The sequence below is a fragment of the Pholis gunnellus genome, assembly GCF_910591455.1.
Source record: "Pholis gunnellus genome assembly, chromosome: 9".
NCBI classification, from domain to species: Eukaryota; Metazoa; Chordata; class Actinopteri; order Perciformes; family Pholidae; genus Pholis; species Pholis gunnellus.
The window spans coordinates 4,720,516-4,740,843 of NC_136535.1; the positions used below are offsets into that span (position 1 = coordinate 4,720,516).

General features: G+C 42.4%; 2 protein-coding genes across 2 annotated transcripts in view; one reads left to right on the plus strand and one right to left on the minus strand.

Moving 5' to 3' along the window:
• Positions 1–2,859: 2,859 nt before the first annotated feature.
• LOC306701360 (uncharacterized protein) overlaps positions 2,860–20,328 on the plus strand; it is a 33,097-nt gene continuing 15,628 nt past the window's right edge. Inside the window, exon 1 of the mRNA XM_079166648.1 lies at positions 2,860–3,085. The gene's annotated coding sequence lies outside the window, so the exon portion shown is untranslated. The remainder of the gene's footprint in view (positions 3,086–20,328) is intronic.
• On the minus strand, positions 14,697–17,109 carry LOC306700833 (zinc finger BED domain-containing protein 4-like). The gene is made up of 5 exons (XM_079165956.1): positions 17,003–17,109; positions 16,615–16,738; positions 16,260–16,399; positions 15,107–16,172; positions 14,697–15,027 (listed from the first exon to the last, which is right to left on the minus strand). The coding sequence occupies exons 1-5, from the start codon at positions 17,099–17,101 to the stop codon at positions 14,702–14,704; spliced, it is 1,755 nt and encodes a 584-aa protein (XP_079022082.1). The 5' UTR covers positions 17,102–17,109; the 3' UTR covers positions 14,697–14,701.

Genomic DNA, 20,328 nt, shown 5'->3' on the forward strand with positions numbered 1-20,328 from the left:
GTGAAAATATTCCGAGTTAAACGTGCAAAGAAATAATTATATCTGCAAAGTGCGATCGTGTCGTGATCTATGCAGAAACAAGTATGAACGTTATTATATACAGTCTATGGTGCGAACACAACAGCTAGTTAACAGTTCAAAAGCAGAAATACAAAACGCTGGCATGAGAATGTAGAATGAAAATAATGGTTAGACATGAAACGCCCCAAAACATCTGTGATCCATTAACCATTAACCAGTATAATAATTAGTCCAATGGATTTGGTCGAAACGAAACGCTAGCAGGATAACGTAAACAATTGGGTAATGGGGGTGTCCCTACGTACGTCACTCGGGAATTCCCATTGATTGAGTTGTCTCAGTTTAGGTGAAAACAACTACTGTTATGGTATACACTAATAGTTCCTATGACACACATCAATGGCAGACGCCTAATGCTGAAGGACATACAAAATATACTGGAATTAAATTAACCCATTCTTTAAAATAAATGATGGGGGGGGGGGCATTGTCTTTGCCCTGCATTGTAGGATACAGGGCAAATATATGTTGACTCGAAACGTATTTATGTTGATTAATAACGTATGTATACGTCAAACACAAACGTAAGCGCATCGTAGGAAACACGGTAAAGATATGTTGATGAAAAACGTATTTGTAATACGTCAAAATAAACGTAATCAGGGAGAAAATACGTTTTCAGTCAAACGTAATTGAGAAAGCGTAACGTATGTATACGTCAAACACAAACGTAAGCGCATCGTAGGAAACGCACGGTAAAGATATGTTGATGAAAAACGTATTTGTAATACGTCAAAATAAACCAAATAAATGATGGGGGGGGGGCATTGTCTTTGCCCTGCATTATAGGATACAGGGCAAATATATGTTGATTCGAAACGTATTTATGTTGATTAATAACGTATGTATACGTCAAACACAAACGTAAGCGCATCGTAGGAAACGCACGGTAAAGATATGTTGATGAAAAACGTATTTGTAATACGTCAAAATAAACCAAATAAATGATGGGGGGGGGGCATTGTCTTTGCCCTGCATTATAGGATACAGGGCAAATATATGTTGATTCGAAACGTATTTATGTTGATTAATAACGTATGTATACGTCAAACACAAACGTAAGCGCATCGTAGGAAACACACGGCAAAGATATGTTTATTAGAAACGTATTTGTAATACGTCAACAAAAACGTAATCAGGGAGAAAATACGTTTTTAGTCAAACGTAATTGAGAATGCGTGATGGGGGGGGGGGCATTGTCTTTGCCCTGCATTGTAGGATACAGGGCAAATATATGTTGATTCGAAACGTATTTATGTTGATTAATAACGTATGTATACGTCAAACACAAACGTAAGCGCATCGTAGGAAACACACGGCAAAGATATGTTGATTAGAAACGTTTTTGTAATACGTCAACATAAACGTAATCAGGGAGAAAATACGTTTTTAGTCAAACGTAATTGAGAATGCGTTTTAGTTTTGGGGGAACGTAATTTTTAGGAGACAGGGTTGCATTGTGTGCTTAGCAAGTTCGGCATGCTATCAAGGATAGCGGTTTCCTATTTGTGTTAAGCTAAGCTAACATGTTTAGTATTCAGACATGACTGGTATCAATTTTCTCAGCTAAATTTCTGGGCAAGAAAGTAAATAAGCGTACTTTCTAAAACATCTAGTAGAAGCACTTCTGGTAGATTTTTGAACTATGGAGAGTGCCAGGCTAGTTGTGAAAAAACAAAAATATCCATGTTCTGTCATAAAAGTGAATATTGAGTGGCATATAGAGGCTGTCTCCCTCTTTCTCTCCCTGTCTCTGTGTCTCCAGTTATTTTTTGGGAGACTGTGAGTGATGCCAGCTCATGTGTGGAGTGTTAGTTTTTTTGGCGTGAGTTCAAGGGCGTTACTCCACCGGTCTCCTGGCACCGACTACAGCAACATGCCCAGCAGTTGGAAGAAATGCACATTTCCACGCTGCATGCACATCGCTTGAGCCAGCACACACACACACACACACACACACACACACAAAGTGCTTTTCTTGCGTTATGAAACAGGAAATGATCGCTCTACTTCATGCTTCTTGACTGCTGATTAAAAGAATTGCATTCAAGGTGGAGGGATGAAACCCTCGTCCTCGCCATACACAGGCTTTAATTAGTCATACAGCATCCTCTTTTTTTACAAGCTAGTCATCCTGTTTGTTCAACTTTCTCGCTGCCAGGGAAGTAATTGAAGTGAACCGCCCATGTGACCTACACTGTCTCATTGTGCGCGAACTTGCTAAGCAAGTTCGGCATGCTATCAAGAGCTGACGGAGGGAGGGAGGGCTTGAGTCAGGATGTGAAAGCAGAGCAGAGCGTGTGCTACTGTATTTCAATCAGGAGAGACAAGTGAATGATTAGTAGTTAACATTTATTATGACAGATGCTGCGTTAACGAGTTACACAGAAATTCTTTGGCGCTTGAACTCAACGAGGAGATTTGTGATCGAGTTGTGATTGCCCTGAGCGGCAACTTTATAAATCCCCCCGTGGAGTCCAGACACTGGTGGTGATGGTGGCTGATGAGGTTGATAGAATGATGAGTTGATGAAGCTGATGAATCTGCGAAGATTGGGCGGAGATGGGGAGGTGGAGGGTTGCGTGACAGCAGCTTGAACAAACTGAAGGTAGAGAGACAATCACATTTAAAGAAAGACATGCAGCCAGATGATAGGCTAACGATGTCCTTGTGTCGTTGTGCTATTGGCTAGAGAGACAGATGATCTAGACAGCTGATATGATTGACAGCCCCAAACAGCAAGGAAATAATTAATGTGTCTGCATGAGGAGTGATGGCAGATGTATGGTGAATAAGCTACGGGCTTAGGCATGCAACAGTATATTGCTCCAACACTGCCTCGGGTTAATATTTTATTTTCAATTAAACTCTACTGTATTGAACTTTGACAGTTACAAGTGAAGAGACACCTGTAAACTACAGAATAGATAAAGTGTTGGAGCAGTATCTTGGACTATTATCAACTGGCCCAGCCTGAGCTTCTGTTTTCCGACAATCTCACACGGTAAGAATCTATTGATTGATAACATTCATCTCTTCCTCCTCTCCCTCCTCTTTCATCCTTCAGCTCTTCTCTCCCTTATTCCTCTGCTGTGCCTGTGTCCTCTGTCCTCTTTCCATCCCTCTACAGGGGTCTCTACACTGCTTTTTGTATACCCCTTCCCCTCCTTTTTCTGCCAACCCAACCCTATTCCATACACACACATAGACCCACACTGATACACACCATCCTCTCAGGTTCGGGTGCTTTGCCTTAGTCATCAGTAGGAAGTGAAACACAACCTCTCCCATCTTACTTGTCGACTTACTCCTTGACAGAAGAAAAATAAATGTTTAACAAAAAAAAAAGAACAGGAAATAAGCAATGAATAATGCAAACTCATGTTTGACAGCAAAGCATTTACAGTGTGTGTGTGTGTGTGTGAGTTTGGAAATATCTGAAGCTCGCCATATCCCCTCCAACTGTCACACACCATCTGGAGCAGTCTCAAACTCATTACGGTTTCCCTCAAAGGGCCGGTTGTAAATGTAACTACTCCTAACATATTGGTAAATAACTGTCTCTGCATTTGATTATTGTTTATTCAAGTGTAAAAATATTGCACATGCAGTTATATAAATGTAAAAATATATTTCAGCACATTTCGGTTATTAGGGCCCGAGCACCGACAACGTCGGGTCCGCGAGGTCCCTATTGTATCTGTAGAAATTATTATTAGGGCCCGAGCACCGACAACGTCGGGTCCGCGAGGTCCCTATTGTATCTGTAGAAATTATTATTAGGGCCCGAGCACCGACAACGTCGGGTCCGCGAGGTCCCTATTGTATCTGTAGGAATTATTATTAGGGCCCGAGCACCGACGTAGTCGGAGCGGAGGACCTATTGTAATCGTAATGTTTATTAGGGCCCGAGCACCGACATAGTCGGAGCGGAGGACCTATTGTAATCGTAATGTTTATTAGGGCCCGAGCACCGACGTAGTCGGAGCGGAGCACCTACTGTAATCGTAATGTTTATTATTAGGGCCCGAGCACCGACGTAGTCGGAGCGGAGGACCTATTGTAATCGTAATGTTTATTAGGGCCCGAGCACCGACGTAGTCGGAGCGGAGGACCTATTGTAATCGTAATGTTTATTAGGGCCCGAGCACCGACGTAGTCGGAGCGGAGGACCTATTGTAATCGTAATGTTTATTAGGGCCCGAGCACCGACGTAGTCGGAGCGGAGGACCTATTGTAATCGTAATGTTTATTATTAGGGCCCGAGCACCGACGTAGTCGGAGCGGAGGACCTATTGTAATCGTAATGTTTATTAGGGCCCGAGCCACCGACAACGTCGGGCCAGCGAAGGCCCTATTGAAATTGTAGGCGTCCGCGTTTTTCTGCGCAGGAAGGGGCTTTTTGGGGATACTTGCCATGCACGAAAACTCACCAAATTTTGCAGACTTGTCAGGTCTGGCGAAAATAGAGGTGTGATATAGGTGTCATATTTGTGTGTAAAAAAATGGCTCTCTAGCGCCCCCTACAAGGCGGATTTGTGGCGCCTCTCGGCCAGTACGTCCGATTTACTTGAAATTCAACACACATGTCCAATCATGCTAGATCTACAAAAAAGCCTCTCAGACCCCTAAGCTCCGCCTACTTAGATTTTCCGCCATCTAGAATTTAGTGAAAAACACATTTTTGCAAACTCCTCCTACACGCTGGCTTCGATTGCAACCAAATTTGCTGTGGATCATTATTGGATGTAGATCACTTAGATTTATCAAAAGCGTTTTGATAACTCTTTGCGTTGAAAAGATATGGACCAATGAACTTCTTAGGGGCGTGGCTTAATATCAATACACATAACTTCTCAACCATTTGTCGAAAATTCACGAAACTTTCAGCATATGTGCACATCGCATCCTGTAACATACCCTGAGATTTTCTTTGCATTCAACCAATAGGGGGCGCTACAGTAAACTCGCAAAGTTGTGCTTTTTGGCACATTTTCCATTTTTCAGCCTTCGTACTTTCACAAACTCCTCCTAGATAATTTATGCGATCGACTTCAAATTTGGTCAGGATGCTCTTAAGACCTCTGTGATTAAAAATTATTAAAAGCTAGAGTTTTCGTCAAAGAACCTTGACGTGGCGTGGCGGCCATTTTGCATAATTTTTATGAAAAAACAAGTTGTTATAACTCCAAGGTACATTATCCAATCCGCACAAAACTTCTTATGCATGATGCCACTTCAAGCCTGAACATACTGGCTGAAGCAAATGTCATATTTTATACTTTTATTTACTCCTCCTAGCCAGTTCAAAAGAGCAGCCCCGGGGCTACGCTTGACTGACATGTATGAAACTTGGTCAGAACATGTATCACTTAAAGACCTAAAAATAAGGCTCTTGGGACCATGCTCTTAACTGTACCGGAAGTCGGCCATTTTGATTTTTATGTCATTTTTTGATCGATTTTGGCCTATTTCTAGTCGCTATACTTTAACGAACTCCTCCTAGAGACTTTGTCAGATCCACTTCAAATTTTGTCAGTACAATCTCAAGACCATTGTGATTAAAAATTATCAAAAACTTTACTTTTGACCAAACGGCTTAGCCGTAGCGGGCGGCTACTTTACGTGATTCCCCATGCAAAGAACTAATATAACTCAACTGGACTTGTTCCAAACGGTCCCAAACTTCACATGCTTGATAAGACTCATGGCCTGAGGATGTCAACAAGCTAATTTTCACTAGAACTCGCAGAGAATCTTTCGCTGTGAGTTTTCTGACAAACACCATCCGATTTACATGACTTCTACACAATGTGGTTTACATTTGACATAGAGCAACGTAATGCATGTTTGCACGTGTTCCATAGCGCCAGGCAGCGGATACAGGAAGCATTGGACTATTTGCAAAGCATCATTTCCAGCAGGACTAAAAACGTCTCACTCGCGGACGCGCCGTCCGACGGTCGCGGAAGTTCTCGCCCGCCCTGGCCGGAACCCGCCGGCACCCCGACACGACGGAGGAGGCGAGGGCCCGTTCATCGCTGCTCGCAGCTTTAATTATTAGGGCCCGAGCACCGACGTAGTCGGAGCGGAGGACCTATTGTTTTTCTAATGTTTATTAGGGCCCGAGCACCGACGTAGTCGGAGCGGAGGACCTATTGTAATCGTAATGTTTATTATTAGGGCCCGAGCACCGACGTAGTCGGAGCGGAGGACCTATTGTATTCGTAATGTTTATTATTATTATTTTTACGGTTTTTCTGCAAAAAGGAGGTGCTTGGGATACTGGCAGAACTTTGAAATTTTGCACGCAAGCCAGAATTTGTGAAAATTTTAATCTGATTGGGTTGTCCAGCTGCGTTATGAAATATTGGCTCGCTAGCGCCCCCTATTGAGTAGCCCCAACATTGGGTTTCACCTAGCTGTATGAAATTTGGTAGGTATGTGGAACGTGATGGGGCGTACAAAAAATCCTCTTGGAATTTTCCACTAAACCAAACAGGAAGTCGGCCATTTTGAAGTGTATGACGTTTTTGGACCGTTTCAAGGCATCATACTTTAACGAACTCCTCCTAGAGATTGAACCCGATCGACTTCAGACTTGGTCCGATCCAGCCCTCGCAGTACGTCTCACCTAGATGTATATAAATTGGGAAGTAGGTGTATCACATATAGACTTAAAAAAAGGTCTTAGGGCTCTAAGCTCTAAACCCAACCAGAAGTCAGCCATTTTGAATTTTGTATGATTTTATAGTGTCGTTTGTGCAATTTCCAGGCGCTCTACTTTAACGAACTCCTCCTAGGGAATTAATCAGATCAACTTAGAATTTGGTCAGAACAATCTAAAGACCTTCGTGATTGAAAGTTACTAAAAGCTTTAGGTGTCATCAAACGACATGGATTTGGTGTGGCAGCCATTTTACATGGTTCACCATCATCCATCAAGCTGTTATAACTCAACTGTACTTTGTCAAAACTGTCCCAAACTTGACATGGTTGTTGACTGTCATGACTTTAGGACTTCTGCATGCCAATATTAACTCATAGTCATAGCGCCACCTACTGATAAGCACGGACGTAAGCAGGATTCTATAACTACAGCGGCCCAAACACTGAACTTATTAAAAGGGTTTGTGGGCACACCATGAGAAAAAGACTTCTCTGATCTAAATATGTGCAAACTAAGATGCTTGGAGAGCAAAAGTTAGATAACAGTGGGTTTTCAAATCATGTCAGTCGACATTAGTATAAATGATCTGTCCAGAGCTTCTACATGAGAATCAGGTTAAATATTACAATGAATGCTTCACACTACAATCTAAAGTTACAGAAGAGCTTAAAATGAAAACAGTGTTTAAATTAATGTGTTCATGTAACAGCACATGATTCTACTGTTTTGTTAACTTTCATCTAAGTCCAAATCCAATCAGCAGGACACTGCAGGGAGTTGAACCCCATCCCAGTAAACTGACAGTCTGTTATGTTACTAACCCTGAAGCGCATTCACGCACATTCATTTTCTTGATGATCTTAACAGGCTTTCATTTATGATTGTATTGGAGGTACCCTCAACACATTTGAGGCTTAAGACCTGTCAACGCGATCTTGTTACGCTGCTGGTCGACGCAGGAAATATCATCTAACTCATGCACGCAGTGTTTGATGGTCACAGAAACGCACGGCAGCGTCCTCCAGAGTCCTGCCAGTACCCTCGACGTGCGTGAATGTGCGAGGGCCCGGTCAATGCTGCTTGCAGCTTTAATTATAATTAGTATTTATCTCATACTGGAACTTCTACAGTTGTTTGTGTTGTCATTAAATATGACAAAAAGTTTATGTTCATGTATGTGTGTGTGTGCATACGCAAAGGAGGTTGCCCTGCGTGTGTGTGCATGCACGTGTGTGTGTGTGTGTGTGTGTGTGTGTGTGTGTGTGTTGGCATTCAGCTGTGGGCAGGCTGAGGATTTCCCTCTAGTGAATGAATAACAGTAGAGTGGGGGCAGGAGCAGACTCCCACAACCCCCATGGCTACTTACCATTCAATACCCGTGTTTGTGTGTATGTGGGTGTGTGTGTGTGTGTGTCTATGGGTGTGCATGAATGTGTGTGTGTGTGTGGGTGTAAGACCTTAAAAAGGCCAAGGGCCATCCCTGTGCAGCCCCTCGACCCCTCCCTCCCCTCCTGGTCATGCGGGCCCCTTTGTGTTTCCCTGCTTTCCCTTTTCAGTCGAACATCTGTATGCTAATGCACTCAATGGGAATGGACTGGAATCATCCTGGGAGAGAGGGTGAGGGGCGGCTTCCCCGTGTGTGCGTGCGTGTGTGTGTGTGTGTGTGTGTGTGTGTGTGTGTGTGTGTGTGTGTGTGTGTGTGTGTGTGTGTGTGTGTGTGTGTGTGTGTGTGCGTGCGTGTGTGTGTGTGTGCGTGTGTGTGTGTGTGTGTGTGTGTGCGCGTGTTGATAGGATGGGTGAATGAAATGATTTGGAGGAGTTCCGCAGCAGGAAAAGGTTTGTTGGGGCTTCAAGAGAGAGGGGAGTGAAAAAAAAAAAGAATTACTGATTAACGGGGTAGCTCTGGAGGGAACGGATGGGTTTGAGGAGAAGTTTAATGGAGGTGTGTGTGTGTGTGTGTGTGTGTGTGTGTGTGTGTGTGTGTGTGTGTGTGTGTAGGGGTCTCTGAAATTAATTAGAAATGTCCTCAAAACCCCCACAAATCAAACAGCAGAGTTGTGTTGAAGTTACATTTGAAGTAGATGCTGGAATCAGTATGTGAGCGACCCCATGCAAGCTTCCGGCTCAAGTTCAGCTATGACATTCACAGTAAAGTCAGTTATTCGCTGCAACCAGAAAGACATATGACTTTAGAAGAAGCATTGAGTCTTTAGAGTTTGAGCATTGTGAGCAAACAAAGGGTTGGAAGAGTTAAAACACCTCTGTATAGTACAAGAAGAAAACATTGTTTCTTTGCTACATTTATGCAAAATTGTTGGGTCGTCAGGGCCTGCAAAGCCTTCTCTGCTGGCCTAGACAGAATCACAAAGTTAGAGCTATTTTATAATTTTATAATCTTTCTTAAATACACTACATGTATTATAATGTATACAAATATTTTTCCCATTATCTTATCTTCTCATTGCACAGCTACTGTGTTCCTCAGTTGCTCTGCTTCCAGTGCAGCTTGTTTTAAGTAGAGCTTTTATCCAATCAGATTTCACCTCTGTGTCTCTAGGCAGAAGAGAGGCCACAGGCCTGCAGACTCACCAGTGCCTCCATGTGCAGTTTAAGTGAATGGGGACGATATTGTTGATTGTCATAGTCTTCAACCAATCAGATCTTTAGTTTGACATGTTGGACGTATTCTTTGACGTGTCAGAGCTTCTAGCTGGCCCACAAATTCTAAAGGTTGTTAAGATATTTCACTCTGGATGAAAGCTTTGGAAAAACACACCAATCCAATCAGTTGGGTGCTGCTGTAAAGTACCAGGCCTTTAAAGCTGCCTGAATAAAAAAAAGTGTAAACACCATATAAGCATAATCAAATATTTTGGTGCAAATATTGTTTGTCGTCTCAAAATAATTCCGTCTATGTAAATAATATATTCTTCACCATATGCTCATGCAACGCTGGATTTGCACAAGTGTTTTGTGCTCAGCTATTCCTTTTTAAGATTGTAGAACTAAAGACGTGCTGGAGGGGGAAGTGCAGGTTGCATCTTCTAAGATGAAATATATTTCTTCTGACATTGAATTCTCTGAAGTTCCACGTGCTGTGGGGAACACACAAATATGTGTCCTTTCCATACACACAATTATATATATATACACAATGATATGTATATATATATATTTACAATTATATGTATAATCATATAATTGTGTATATACATATATACATATAATTATGTGTGTATATAGAATTTTTTATTTTAAATGAAAAATCAGGATTGTCATATTTATTTTGATTGTAAAAATACTTTATAAAAATGATTAAACTCATTAGCAACACCAGCTAAGGCGGTGAGGTCATCAAGTACACTGCTGTTCCAATTGCAGAATGACTGTACTTGTGTCCTCCCGTCCTCCAAGTCCATACTCCAAAGTACACAAGTCCATGTATTGAGAAAGGCCCAGTCATTCCTCAGTCTCAGTGCTGTGAGGTTGTGAGTCGGGAACTGGAAGCTCCTGCAGCAGAGGAGCAGTAAAGTAATACCGCTGCTTCTGAGAATCACTTTGTGTCACATCCAGCACATTTCACGGGAACACAGTGCCCACTCACAACGTGGCGCATGAACAGACTTGACATCTGGAGGAGAGGCAGTTTTCACAGTGACCATAAACACTGTGGCAGCACCAGTTAGAGAGTCACTGTAAAATCATAAGTACCCAGAGGAGCATCGAAACACTCCACAGTCTCCTTTCTGCTTATAAATATGTTTGCAAAAAAAGAAATTGGGTGTAACTGGTGTGATTTAATCAAGTAGGTATCTTCCAAAATAAATGTTGTTCACATAACTCCCTGTTTGTGTTTCCACAGGCATTGTTTCCTTGTTAGGCTGCAGCGGAGGGACAGCAACGCAAAGAGGTCAATTCATACTTAAAGGACTACGATTGGATGATGCCCATGATTTGTCTAACAGAGACTGCTGAAGTCTCACGTGAGCTTCAGATTAACTTTGTAACACGGAACGAGGACGGTGGATTTTGCCGCCTATCGCTTAAATTAGAAGCACCTTTAGAAACTGTAATACACACTATATTATAACTGTCAGGTGCCATAAACTCACCCACCAGAAGAAGAAAAACTCAGCCAGTACCGTCAGCACCGACTCCTATACACTAGTCATTTGAAGCAGGGAATTAAGTCATTTCAGCAAGCAGTTCACTAACGTGAGGCAATGAGCTGTCAGAAAATCTCTCCTGTTACCCGCTGGGATCCAATCAGAACAAAGACTTCTCTGAAAGCAAATTGAAATGAATCATTTTAGTGTAGTACCTTGTGTAACAGCGTAAAAGTTAAGTTTCCATGCAACAAAATACATTCAAACGTTTCTAAACTTCATGACTAGTTATAGCATGTTACACAAGGTCTTAAATGACAGTTTGACAAATAACATAAATGTTACAGATGGTCACTTGAATGCTAGTCATACTTTAGTTTTCTTGATACATACAGCATACAGAGCTTCTCTAATTGCAGAGTACATTTAGTTATTATTTGAGCACGAATGACATTTGAGGAGAGTTAAAGATCCTGGGGCAAGAAGAGCAGTAGAGACGTGCTGCCATCTAGTGGAAGCTGTAGTGACGTACACTCTCTCTTTGTGTGTGTGTATGTTTGTGCATTATGGGGAACGGGTGTGGTTTCTCTTAGATGCTGCTATGTTGCGTCGTGCATGTGACACAAATTTGAGTGTGATTGGACGATGAAAGAGGGAGGCTGTCCGCAAATAAGGGCAAAAAACTGAATATTTGGTGCATGTAAACATAGTCAATGGTGCTGTGTTGGTGCAACGGTATCCTAGAAATTGCGTTTATAGACAACTAGTTTGCCTAATCTTAATAATGAGAAAACATTGTTATAAAATGCAAAGGATAAGTCGCAAAAAGTTGATGTTCAATTTACCACAATCTTTGTGTTAAATCTTTTTTGAACAGAAGAAATACATCTCATTTGAGTTACGGTGTCCGCGAAGCAGCAGGACCAGATTCTGTCTCTCCCTCCACTTTGAAGCACTGTCCCGATCAGCCTGCTTCAAGAACTCCACCATCATCCCCCATCCCAGAAAAAACAAGGGCCATGACTTAATGCCTACGAGTCGGTATACATCACTGAATTATTTTGAGAACCTTGGCCTGGCCCACTGAACCTCCTGACTGGACGGCAGAAAACTGCTTCCAACTTAACGGCACTAAGACAGAGTTTCTGGTTGTTGCACCAGATGAAGTAGTCCGTACGATGCGTAATCTAGGGGTAATATTTGACCCATCAATGTCGTTTGACCCCCATGTTAAGCAGCTGTCTAAATCCTGTTTCTTCCACCCAAGAATGATCAGCAAACTGAGATCTGTAGTGTCAACAGCTGAACTACAGATGATCATACCTTTAGCTCTTCACGCATTGATTGTGATTCACTTTTCTCGTCACTCAGTGTATCTGCTCTCAACCGTTTGCAGGTCATCCAAAATGCTGCCGCCAGATTACTCACCAGGACAAATCGACGGTCTCACATCACTTCCGTACTCCGATCTCTCCACTGGCTCCCTGTAGCATTTAGGATCCACTTTAAAATGCTCACCCTCACTTACAGAGCACTACACGGTCAGGCTCTGACGTATGTAGCTGAACTACTTCACCCTTATTCACCCGCCCGCGCTCTCCAGTCAAACGTGTCAGGTTATCCGTCCCACGCACTCTCCTTAAGACCCGTGGTGACCGAGCCTTTGAGGCAGGAGCACCGAGGCTGTGGATGCTCTGCCTTCGTTTTGCTGATTCCGTGAATTCTTTCCAGAATCAGCTCAAGACTCACCTGTTCAGACTGCCGTTTGTTTAAAACTCATGTCCTACGCCTGCTTTTATGCCATGTTTTAATTGTGTATTTTCTGTTTTTTGTGTCGTCTTAAATGTAAACTTTTGGCCCTTATATGGTCACTTTGTGTTATTTATGCTTGTAATTCCACTCATGTTAAGCACTTTGTGACTGTGAAAAGCGCTTTATAAATACATTTGAATTGACTTACTTACTTTTACACAACATTTGTTTCCCCTATCAAGAGACTTAGGGTATAAAGTAATGTACAATGCTGTTGTGAAGTTCGTTGACTCCGGACAGCTCGGTTTACTTGTGTAAATAAATAAATAAATAAATCTGCGTGAACTGAAGAAAGTCCAATCTCTCGTGTGTTCTGTGGGTGTTCGTTATGAGTTCCTAACAGTGAAATCCTGTGGTGTCTCACCACCAGAGATGGGCAAAAATACATCAAAATGTATTTTGATACAAAATACCCCCAAATAAATGTATTACAACAAAATACAAAATACCGGTGCCATAAAATGTAACAAAATACATGTATTTTGTATTTAAAATATAGGAAATACATTTTTCTGGATTTTCTGTTGTCACGGGGCATGGTGGAGGACTCAAGCGCAGACCAGGCAGAGTAGTGTGAAAAGAGTAATTTTAATGAACAAAATAATCCAAAAACAGACCATACAGGAATCGGCAGGGAATCCACAGAGCAGACAAGAGACGAGGGAGGAAACTCCAGCAGGACAGGGAAGACAGACGGGAAAACCGGGAACAGGACAAGCCGAACGGGCGGGTAGACAATACAAGAATCTGGCAAGGAGTGACTGAGGGGCAGGAGCTTATGTAGGGGGAAGAACAGGTGAGAAGAGTTGTGCTGATGAGGGGGAAGTGCTTGATTACTGATCAGCGGCAGGTGAAGGGAATTAGGCTGAGGGAGTGACTGACAGGTAGAGTGAGGAGGGTAGACAAACACAGAACACAGAGGCAAAGCCTCATCGTGACATCTGTTTTCTCACAATTTGGTATAGCAGAGCATTCAGGTTTATATAATGTACACAAAGCTCTGGTGAACCCCACAAAAAGGAAGAACAGTCACAGACTGTCAGTGTAACTAAGCAAAGCTATTAAAAGACAACAACTTTATTGATTATGTATATATATATTTTTATTAATGGGACTTAACAGCCCATAAACTTTGGCTTTGTATCAACAAGAAAATATTCATCACATACGACATACAAGCTCCCAATCTCCCTCTATCTATAGCTAGCTACTCGACTGATAAGCTAACTTGCTAAATCGCTTATCGATTGATGAAGTGCATATATAAACCGTTTTGGGTGATATGTGTTGGGGTTTTGATAAATTGTAAATACTTGAATGGCCATATGGCCAAAGGGGGAATTGTTGTGGCAATTTATCATATTGTTCTTTTAGATATAACTTGTAAACTGGTAAATATACATATATATAGTATCAGTATGTCACAGCTCTGCCACCATTATCCTGTTTTTTCCATCTCTCACTCACCTAATCAGTTTATTCAGTGCACCTGCCAGTCACACCCACCTCGTCAGCTCATTACTCTCACCTGCTCACTCTGCTGCACCCACTATTTAAACCCCAGTTTCATGTCTACCTGCTCGCCTGCCTCGTCCTGCTGGATTTCCCCCCTCGTCTCTTGTCACGTCCAATTCCCTGTTGTGTTCTTGTAAGTTTCCTATTCTGGTTTCATTAAATACCTGCTTCACTCTACATCTGGTCTACATTTGAGTCCTCCACCACACCCCGTGACACAGTAGAGTTTTTAGTAGTGATGGGACGATGATACCTCAAGGAGTGTATTGACACACTAAACAAACTGTGTCGGCACTGTATTGATACTGTGTTGGTCACCCAATAGTGACCCCTGCAGTAGTTATAAAATCATTGCAGGTAAAGAAAGTCCTTGTTCGTGTAAATGCTAAAACTGAGTTGGTATGTAAAATATAGCAAATTAGAGTAAAAATTCAGAGTTACAATTTTGTAACTTATGTGCACATTTGTCAACTTAACTGTTAAATCATATGAAATAAAAGACAAAAAAGTGATCAGTTCATGAATTTTTATTGAGAAACAAAAGTTTTTCGAGTGTCTTTGCTCCAAGGCGATTTCTCCTCTTACACACCAGCTCCCCAGCCTTGGAAAATACTCTTTCGCATGGTACAGACGATGATGGTGTGCAGAGAGTTTTAAGTGCAAGTTGATGAAGATGTGGGTATATGTTCTGGTTCCATTTCCAATATTGCAAAGGATCTTGGTTTCTGGGTGTGTTTGTTTCTGCCAGGTAGCGTTGGACTTCAATAATGGAGTCAGCTGTTGCGTTCCTCGTCTTCTGGGTCTCTGCAACCTCCATATCGAAAGTCTTCCAGAGATTGTGCCCTAAAAAAATAGTCAATCATTACTTCATTATCACATGATAAATCATATCACAAAGTGCCACAAAAATGTATTTTCATACCTGAACTGGGTTCTGACCCATGTGAAGAGCTAGGCTCTCCTTCTCTTGGGTCAGGCTCTTGGCTCCTCATTTCTTCTGCACATTCTGACTGCAGTCTCTTCACCGCTTCACTTGCCTTTTGCTGACTAACAAATCCATTCTTTTTAAATCTGGGATCTAACAGAGTTGCCAGAGTCATCACACTGAGAGATTCTATGCCGCAAATAGCGTCAGTTAGCCGCTTCCTCAGGTTTTCAGCCAGTTGCTGAGCAGCTGTTTGTGTCACTGTTGTGGCCTGACGTTGAAGCTCAATGTGGAGCATTCTCATCATGGGAATGACCTTCGACCCAGAGACCCTTTTTTCCTCAGACAGTTCTCTTGTAGCTTGGTCAAAAGGAACAAGAACCCTGAGCATCTCTTCAATGATCTGACATTCTTCTGGAGTCAGTGGAGTGATGCCAGGTTTTAATAAGGCCAGTGACACCCAGACTGCCTCCTTCTGCTCAGTCATTCTTTCAAACATTTGGTAGGTACTGTTCCATCGTGTTGGCACCTCGTTTATTAATTTATGGCCCGGTGTTCCCAGCTGTTGCTGTATTTGAGTGAGCTTCTCTTTAGCAGTCACGCTCGATCGAAAGTATGTCACAATGTGTCGTGTTTTGTTGCGTATTTCAGTCATTGTTGGGATTTGATCACATGATTTTCTCACAATTAAATTCAGGGAATGGGCTATACAAATGGTATGCCGTATTTGCAGCATTCGAGCACATGCAGTCATGTTTGCTGCTGCATCAGTGACAAGACACCTGACCTTTCCTGCTATGCCCCACTCCTCCATGAGGCTCCTTTTAACCGTGGCAATGTTTTCTGCAGTGTGTTTCTGAGGAAAATGCTGCACTGCCAAGACTGATGAATGGAGTTCATGGCTTTCTTTGTCCACATAGTGGCCAGTAACAGCTAGATATGCCTCCATATTCATGGACGTCCACATATCAGCTGTTAAAGTAACAGCAACAGCACTCTGGAGGTCCTTTTTGGTTTTCTCCTTCTCCTCCTCATATCTCTGGCTCACCAAGTCCTTGATGGTCTGAAAATAACCATACAAATACTGTTACACCAATAAAATATAGTTATATAGTTAGTACAAACATATAATTAAAATTCTTAAACATACCTTCCTGCTGGGTAGAGCATACGAGGGTACAATAAGCTTCAGGAGCTCCCTGAATCCCTCATTTTCAACAAAGCTGAGTGGCTGACAGTCTTTGATGATCATATTGACCACTGCCTCATCCACTGCTTGCTTGTTAGGAACTGCAAGCCAAAAGGAACTATTTTGTCAAAAGCTTAATAAAAGGACTGTAATTCTTACAAACAATATCAAATAGACATAAGACGACATGGTGGTGTAGTGGTTAGCACTGTCGCCTCACAGCAAGAGGGTTGGAGGTTCGATACCAGGCCTGGAGCCTGTCGTTTTGCATGCATGTTTTTTTTTAGCACAATTTTTAGAGAGAATTTTAACATACCTGGGGTACTCTCACGAGTATCTGCCAATTCTTCATTGCCATGCCGAGCTCTATAATGCCTCAGCATTGATGAAGTGCTCTTATTGATATAAGATAGCTCTGTGGAGCAGAGCCGACACTTCACCTACAATAACATAAAAAGTTAATTTATCTGAAAACAATTCAAACCTCTTACCAGAACATTGCATTCACTTGTTAAACAAAATAGACACCCTATCTCATGATTACGAGATCAGGATCTCATAATTACATGATGACATGAATAAAGCAACTGTAAGGCTCTTTAACTGACTATCATATGAATCACAGGTCATTCACTTGATAAACTGATAAAGTGATTGCAATGCGCCACCGTAAAAAATAGTATATAAAGGAGAAAAAGATTTACCTTGTTTGGCGTCACGAGATCAAAATTATTCCACACCGGGGAAAACTTCCTAGGACGATCCATGATCAAGCAAAACTCCATCCGACAAACCCACGACATGTTGATACAGTTTGTTTCCTGATAAACACACTTTGGCGCGGCACATCCAAACGACACAGTTCCTGTATCGGTCACGTGATTCTTTCTTAAAGCAATACACGCACCGATACGAGGTTTCCCTCTTGAGCTCTCGGCACAGTGCTGATGCACCAGTGTCGCTCGTCCCATCGCTAGTTTTTAGCACCTTGATGATGGGGGGGCTAGCTGTTCAGGTCTGAGTTACAGCTCCAGTGGTGTCTGTGTCTATATGTTGTTCACGTCACTGAGACAGGGAGTCAGTATCGGCCTTGGAGCCCAGGTGACGATGGAGGGGGGGGGGGGTTATGCAGATAAACAAGTAGGGCAAGATTTCTAACACAGGAGTCGGTCACTGTGACCGGCGCCCTGAGTCATACATATGTCATACATACACTAAAAGCTTATTTTACTGATGCAAATTACTACTTCTTTGATCACCAGAATTTATTTACACTTTAATTTAAAGTTGACACTCTGTTGCAAATGTTTTTAAGTCTCTAGATTGACATGCCATTTACACCCATTTAATTTAGCTTGGAACACGTCATACATTTCTTAATGTCGACCACTGACCACCTGCTAGAGTTGCATGTCGTACAGTGCTAGAGTTGCATGTCGTACAGTGCTAGAGTTGCATGTTGTACAGTGCTAGAGTTGGGTGTCGTGTCGTACAGTGCTAGAGTTGCATGTCGTACAGTGCTAGAGTTGCATGTCGTACAGTGCTAGAGTTGGGTGTCGTGTCGTACAGTGCTATATTCAGCACAGCCACAGCATTCCAGCAAACCCTGATTGGTGTTTCTGGAACATTCCCAGCCAGAGTTGCCGAACAGTAAGTTCCGTGCATGAACTACAATTAATTTGTCATTGTTCAAGTTGTATAATGAACAATGTCAGTTTGGGGTATTGCCTACTTTCATTGGTCTACTTCTGATATTACAAATGTATTCTGCAGCGTCCGAGTTCGTTCTTCGATAGCCGATGCTGGCTCTGTTATGACAGTGATGCCACGAAGGTATCCGATGTAAGATCCTTCACGTTTATTTACTGTTTGCACTTTTAACTATTCTGCGTAGAACAAAATAAATAAAACTCTTTTTGCAGGATAATCATCTGGCTGTATTAAACGAAATAAACCAACGCTACACAGAGTACATTATGTCATCACTTGCCACCGCACAATAAACATATGCTATTGATTCAGTATAGGCCAGATACTCACACACATGAAAATCTAAATTATTTGTGTAATAACTTCATGAGAGAAGTATTAGATCTGCTGGTTCTATGACCTCAGTATCTGTCCCAAAATGCATGCGTCAAAGCACAACAGGTTTCACGCTATAGTCATTTCAAATGGTCAATACACTAGTTAATAAACCGCTCAGTTAGGATCTGGATTTCATTAGGTTAGTTTTCCATAGACCTTTATATTTGATATATGTTTATTGTATGTTAGAAGTACTGTATTTCCTCAATGCATCAAGATATTCACACGTGTATAGGGACCCCTCTGCCCACCATCACACCAAATTTGCTATGAATTATATATTATGAAATGTGTGACGGTTCCCTACCTTGTTTACTTGCATAATGCGTTTCTTTAAGGCAGCAGGTACCCGGAGTTGGTGGTCCCTTAACTAGGCACATGGTAACGGTGCGCTCCAAGTATACATTTAAATTATAAGCGCGTCTGTTTGATTTTCGCGCACGCATGGATTTCATTTGCGCTCTCGGATTTTGACAGTGATTTGCCTTCATACATAAAGCTCCGCCTTTCTGGCAACCAGGTGGCTCGCTCTTCACCCCCGTGCATTGTTGTCCCATGTCGTATAATAAACTAGGCCGACTTACTTTTGTCCTCCGTCTGCATCTCCCCCACCTGTGTCATTGCTTCAGAGCCAGGTCGTGACAAGTTGGGGGCTCGTCCGTCTCTGTGTGACAATTGTAAATCAATTTAAGGTAAGTGTTGTCTGGCTGGTGCACTTAAAGTAACTTTGATGCAAACATTGTTCCCCTGTCGGGTTCAGTGGCGTTACCCCTTTGGGTTTCGTCTTGTGTGTTTTTTATTAGTGTTGCGGTGACCGTGGTCAGAGCAATTTTGCTCGGGAGCACATCCATGGTTCAGGGTTAGTCGCCAGTTTCTGGTGGCTTTCCCTCGCTGGGCTCCAGTGCGTAATTACGCACCGCCATTAACTGCATGAAGACCAGGGTTGAGCTTGTATTATGGTTAAGTAGTCAGCTGGAGGGGCGCACTCGTATGCTGATTAGGCCATAGTCTGTGGTTTGTGCACCAGTAGCCTTCACTATTTCATGCACACTTAAATATGGAGTGTTGAGAGCTTCTTTGCTTCTCCCTCCGAGAAGTTTTTAGATTTCTGCACTAAAGAGCAACTGCTGAAAATAGCAGAATATTATGAAATCGACATTGGTGATGAACGTCTAAAGGAGTGAAGGACATTTTGAAATCCAATTTAGTTGAAAAGAAGGTTTTGACTGAAGATCCATCAGCTGTTTTTCAGGATGCCGCGTTGTCTCCGCCCTAAACGGGATCTAGTTTAACGTTTGACAAGCAAAACGAGTTACTCGTGTTAAAACTTGACCACGATAAATTTAAACAAGCAGAACTGGAGAAAGAATTGGCTGTGGAGAGGCTGCGCCAGCAGACCGAAAATACCAAATTGGAGATGGAGCAGTTTAGACATGAAGGAAGGCAAGCTGTCAGCTGTTTGAGTTTAGTAGGAGTCGTCTTTTTCAGAGCAGCCTGGGGATGGTTTTGATGTCTAAGGAACTTAAGGCTCTTGCCAAAATGTTTGGAAAATGATCCGGAGTTGTGTTTTTCGTTGTATGGGCGTGTGGGGGATGCGCGTAATTGGCCAGATTCAGCGCGCACGCTGATGCTGCAGTGCATGGTGACGGGGAGCGCGCAGGAGGCATACCCCTCGTTAACTGATGCTGCTGATAGTCAAACATATTCCTCTGTGAAGGCATGCAGCGGTGTTAAAGGCCTCGGAGTTGGTTCCTGAGGGGTCCGTGTACGTTTTGATAGTTTTTATCGTTTAATCGGAAATACAGAAACTAAGTGGAGTCTTTCACTCGGTGGTTCGATCTCCGGCTCCACCAGTCGCATGTCGATGTGTCCTTGAGCAAGACACTTAACCTTTGGCGAAAAGCGTCTGCTAAATGGCTGTAATGTAAAAAATGTCATTTGT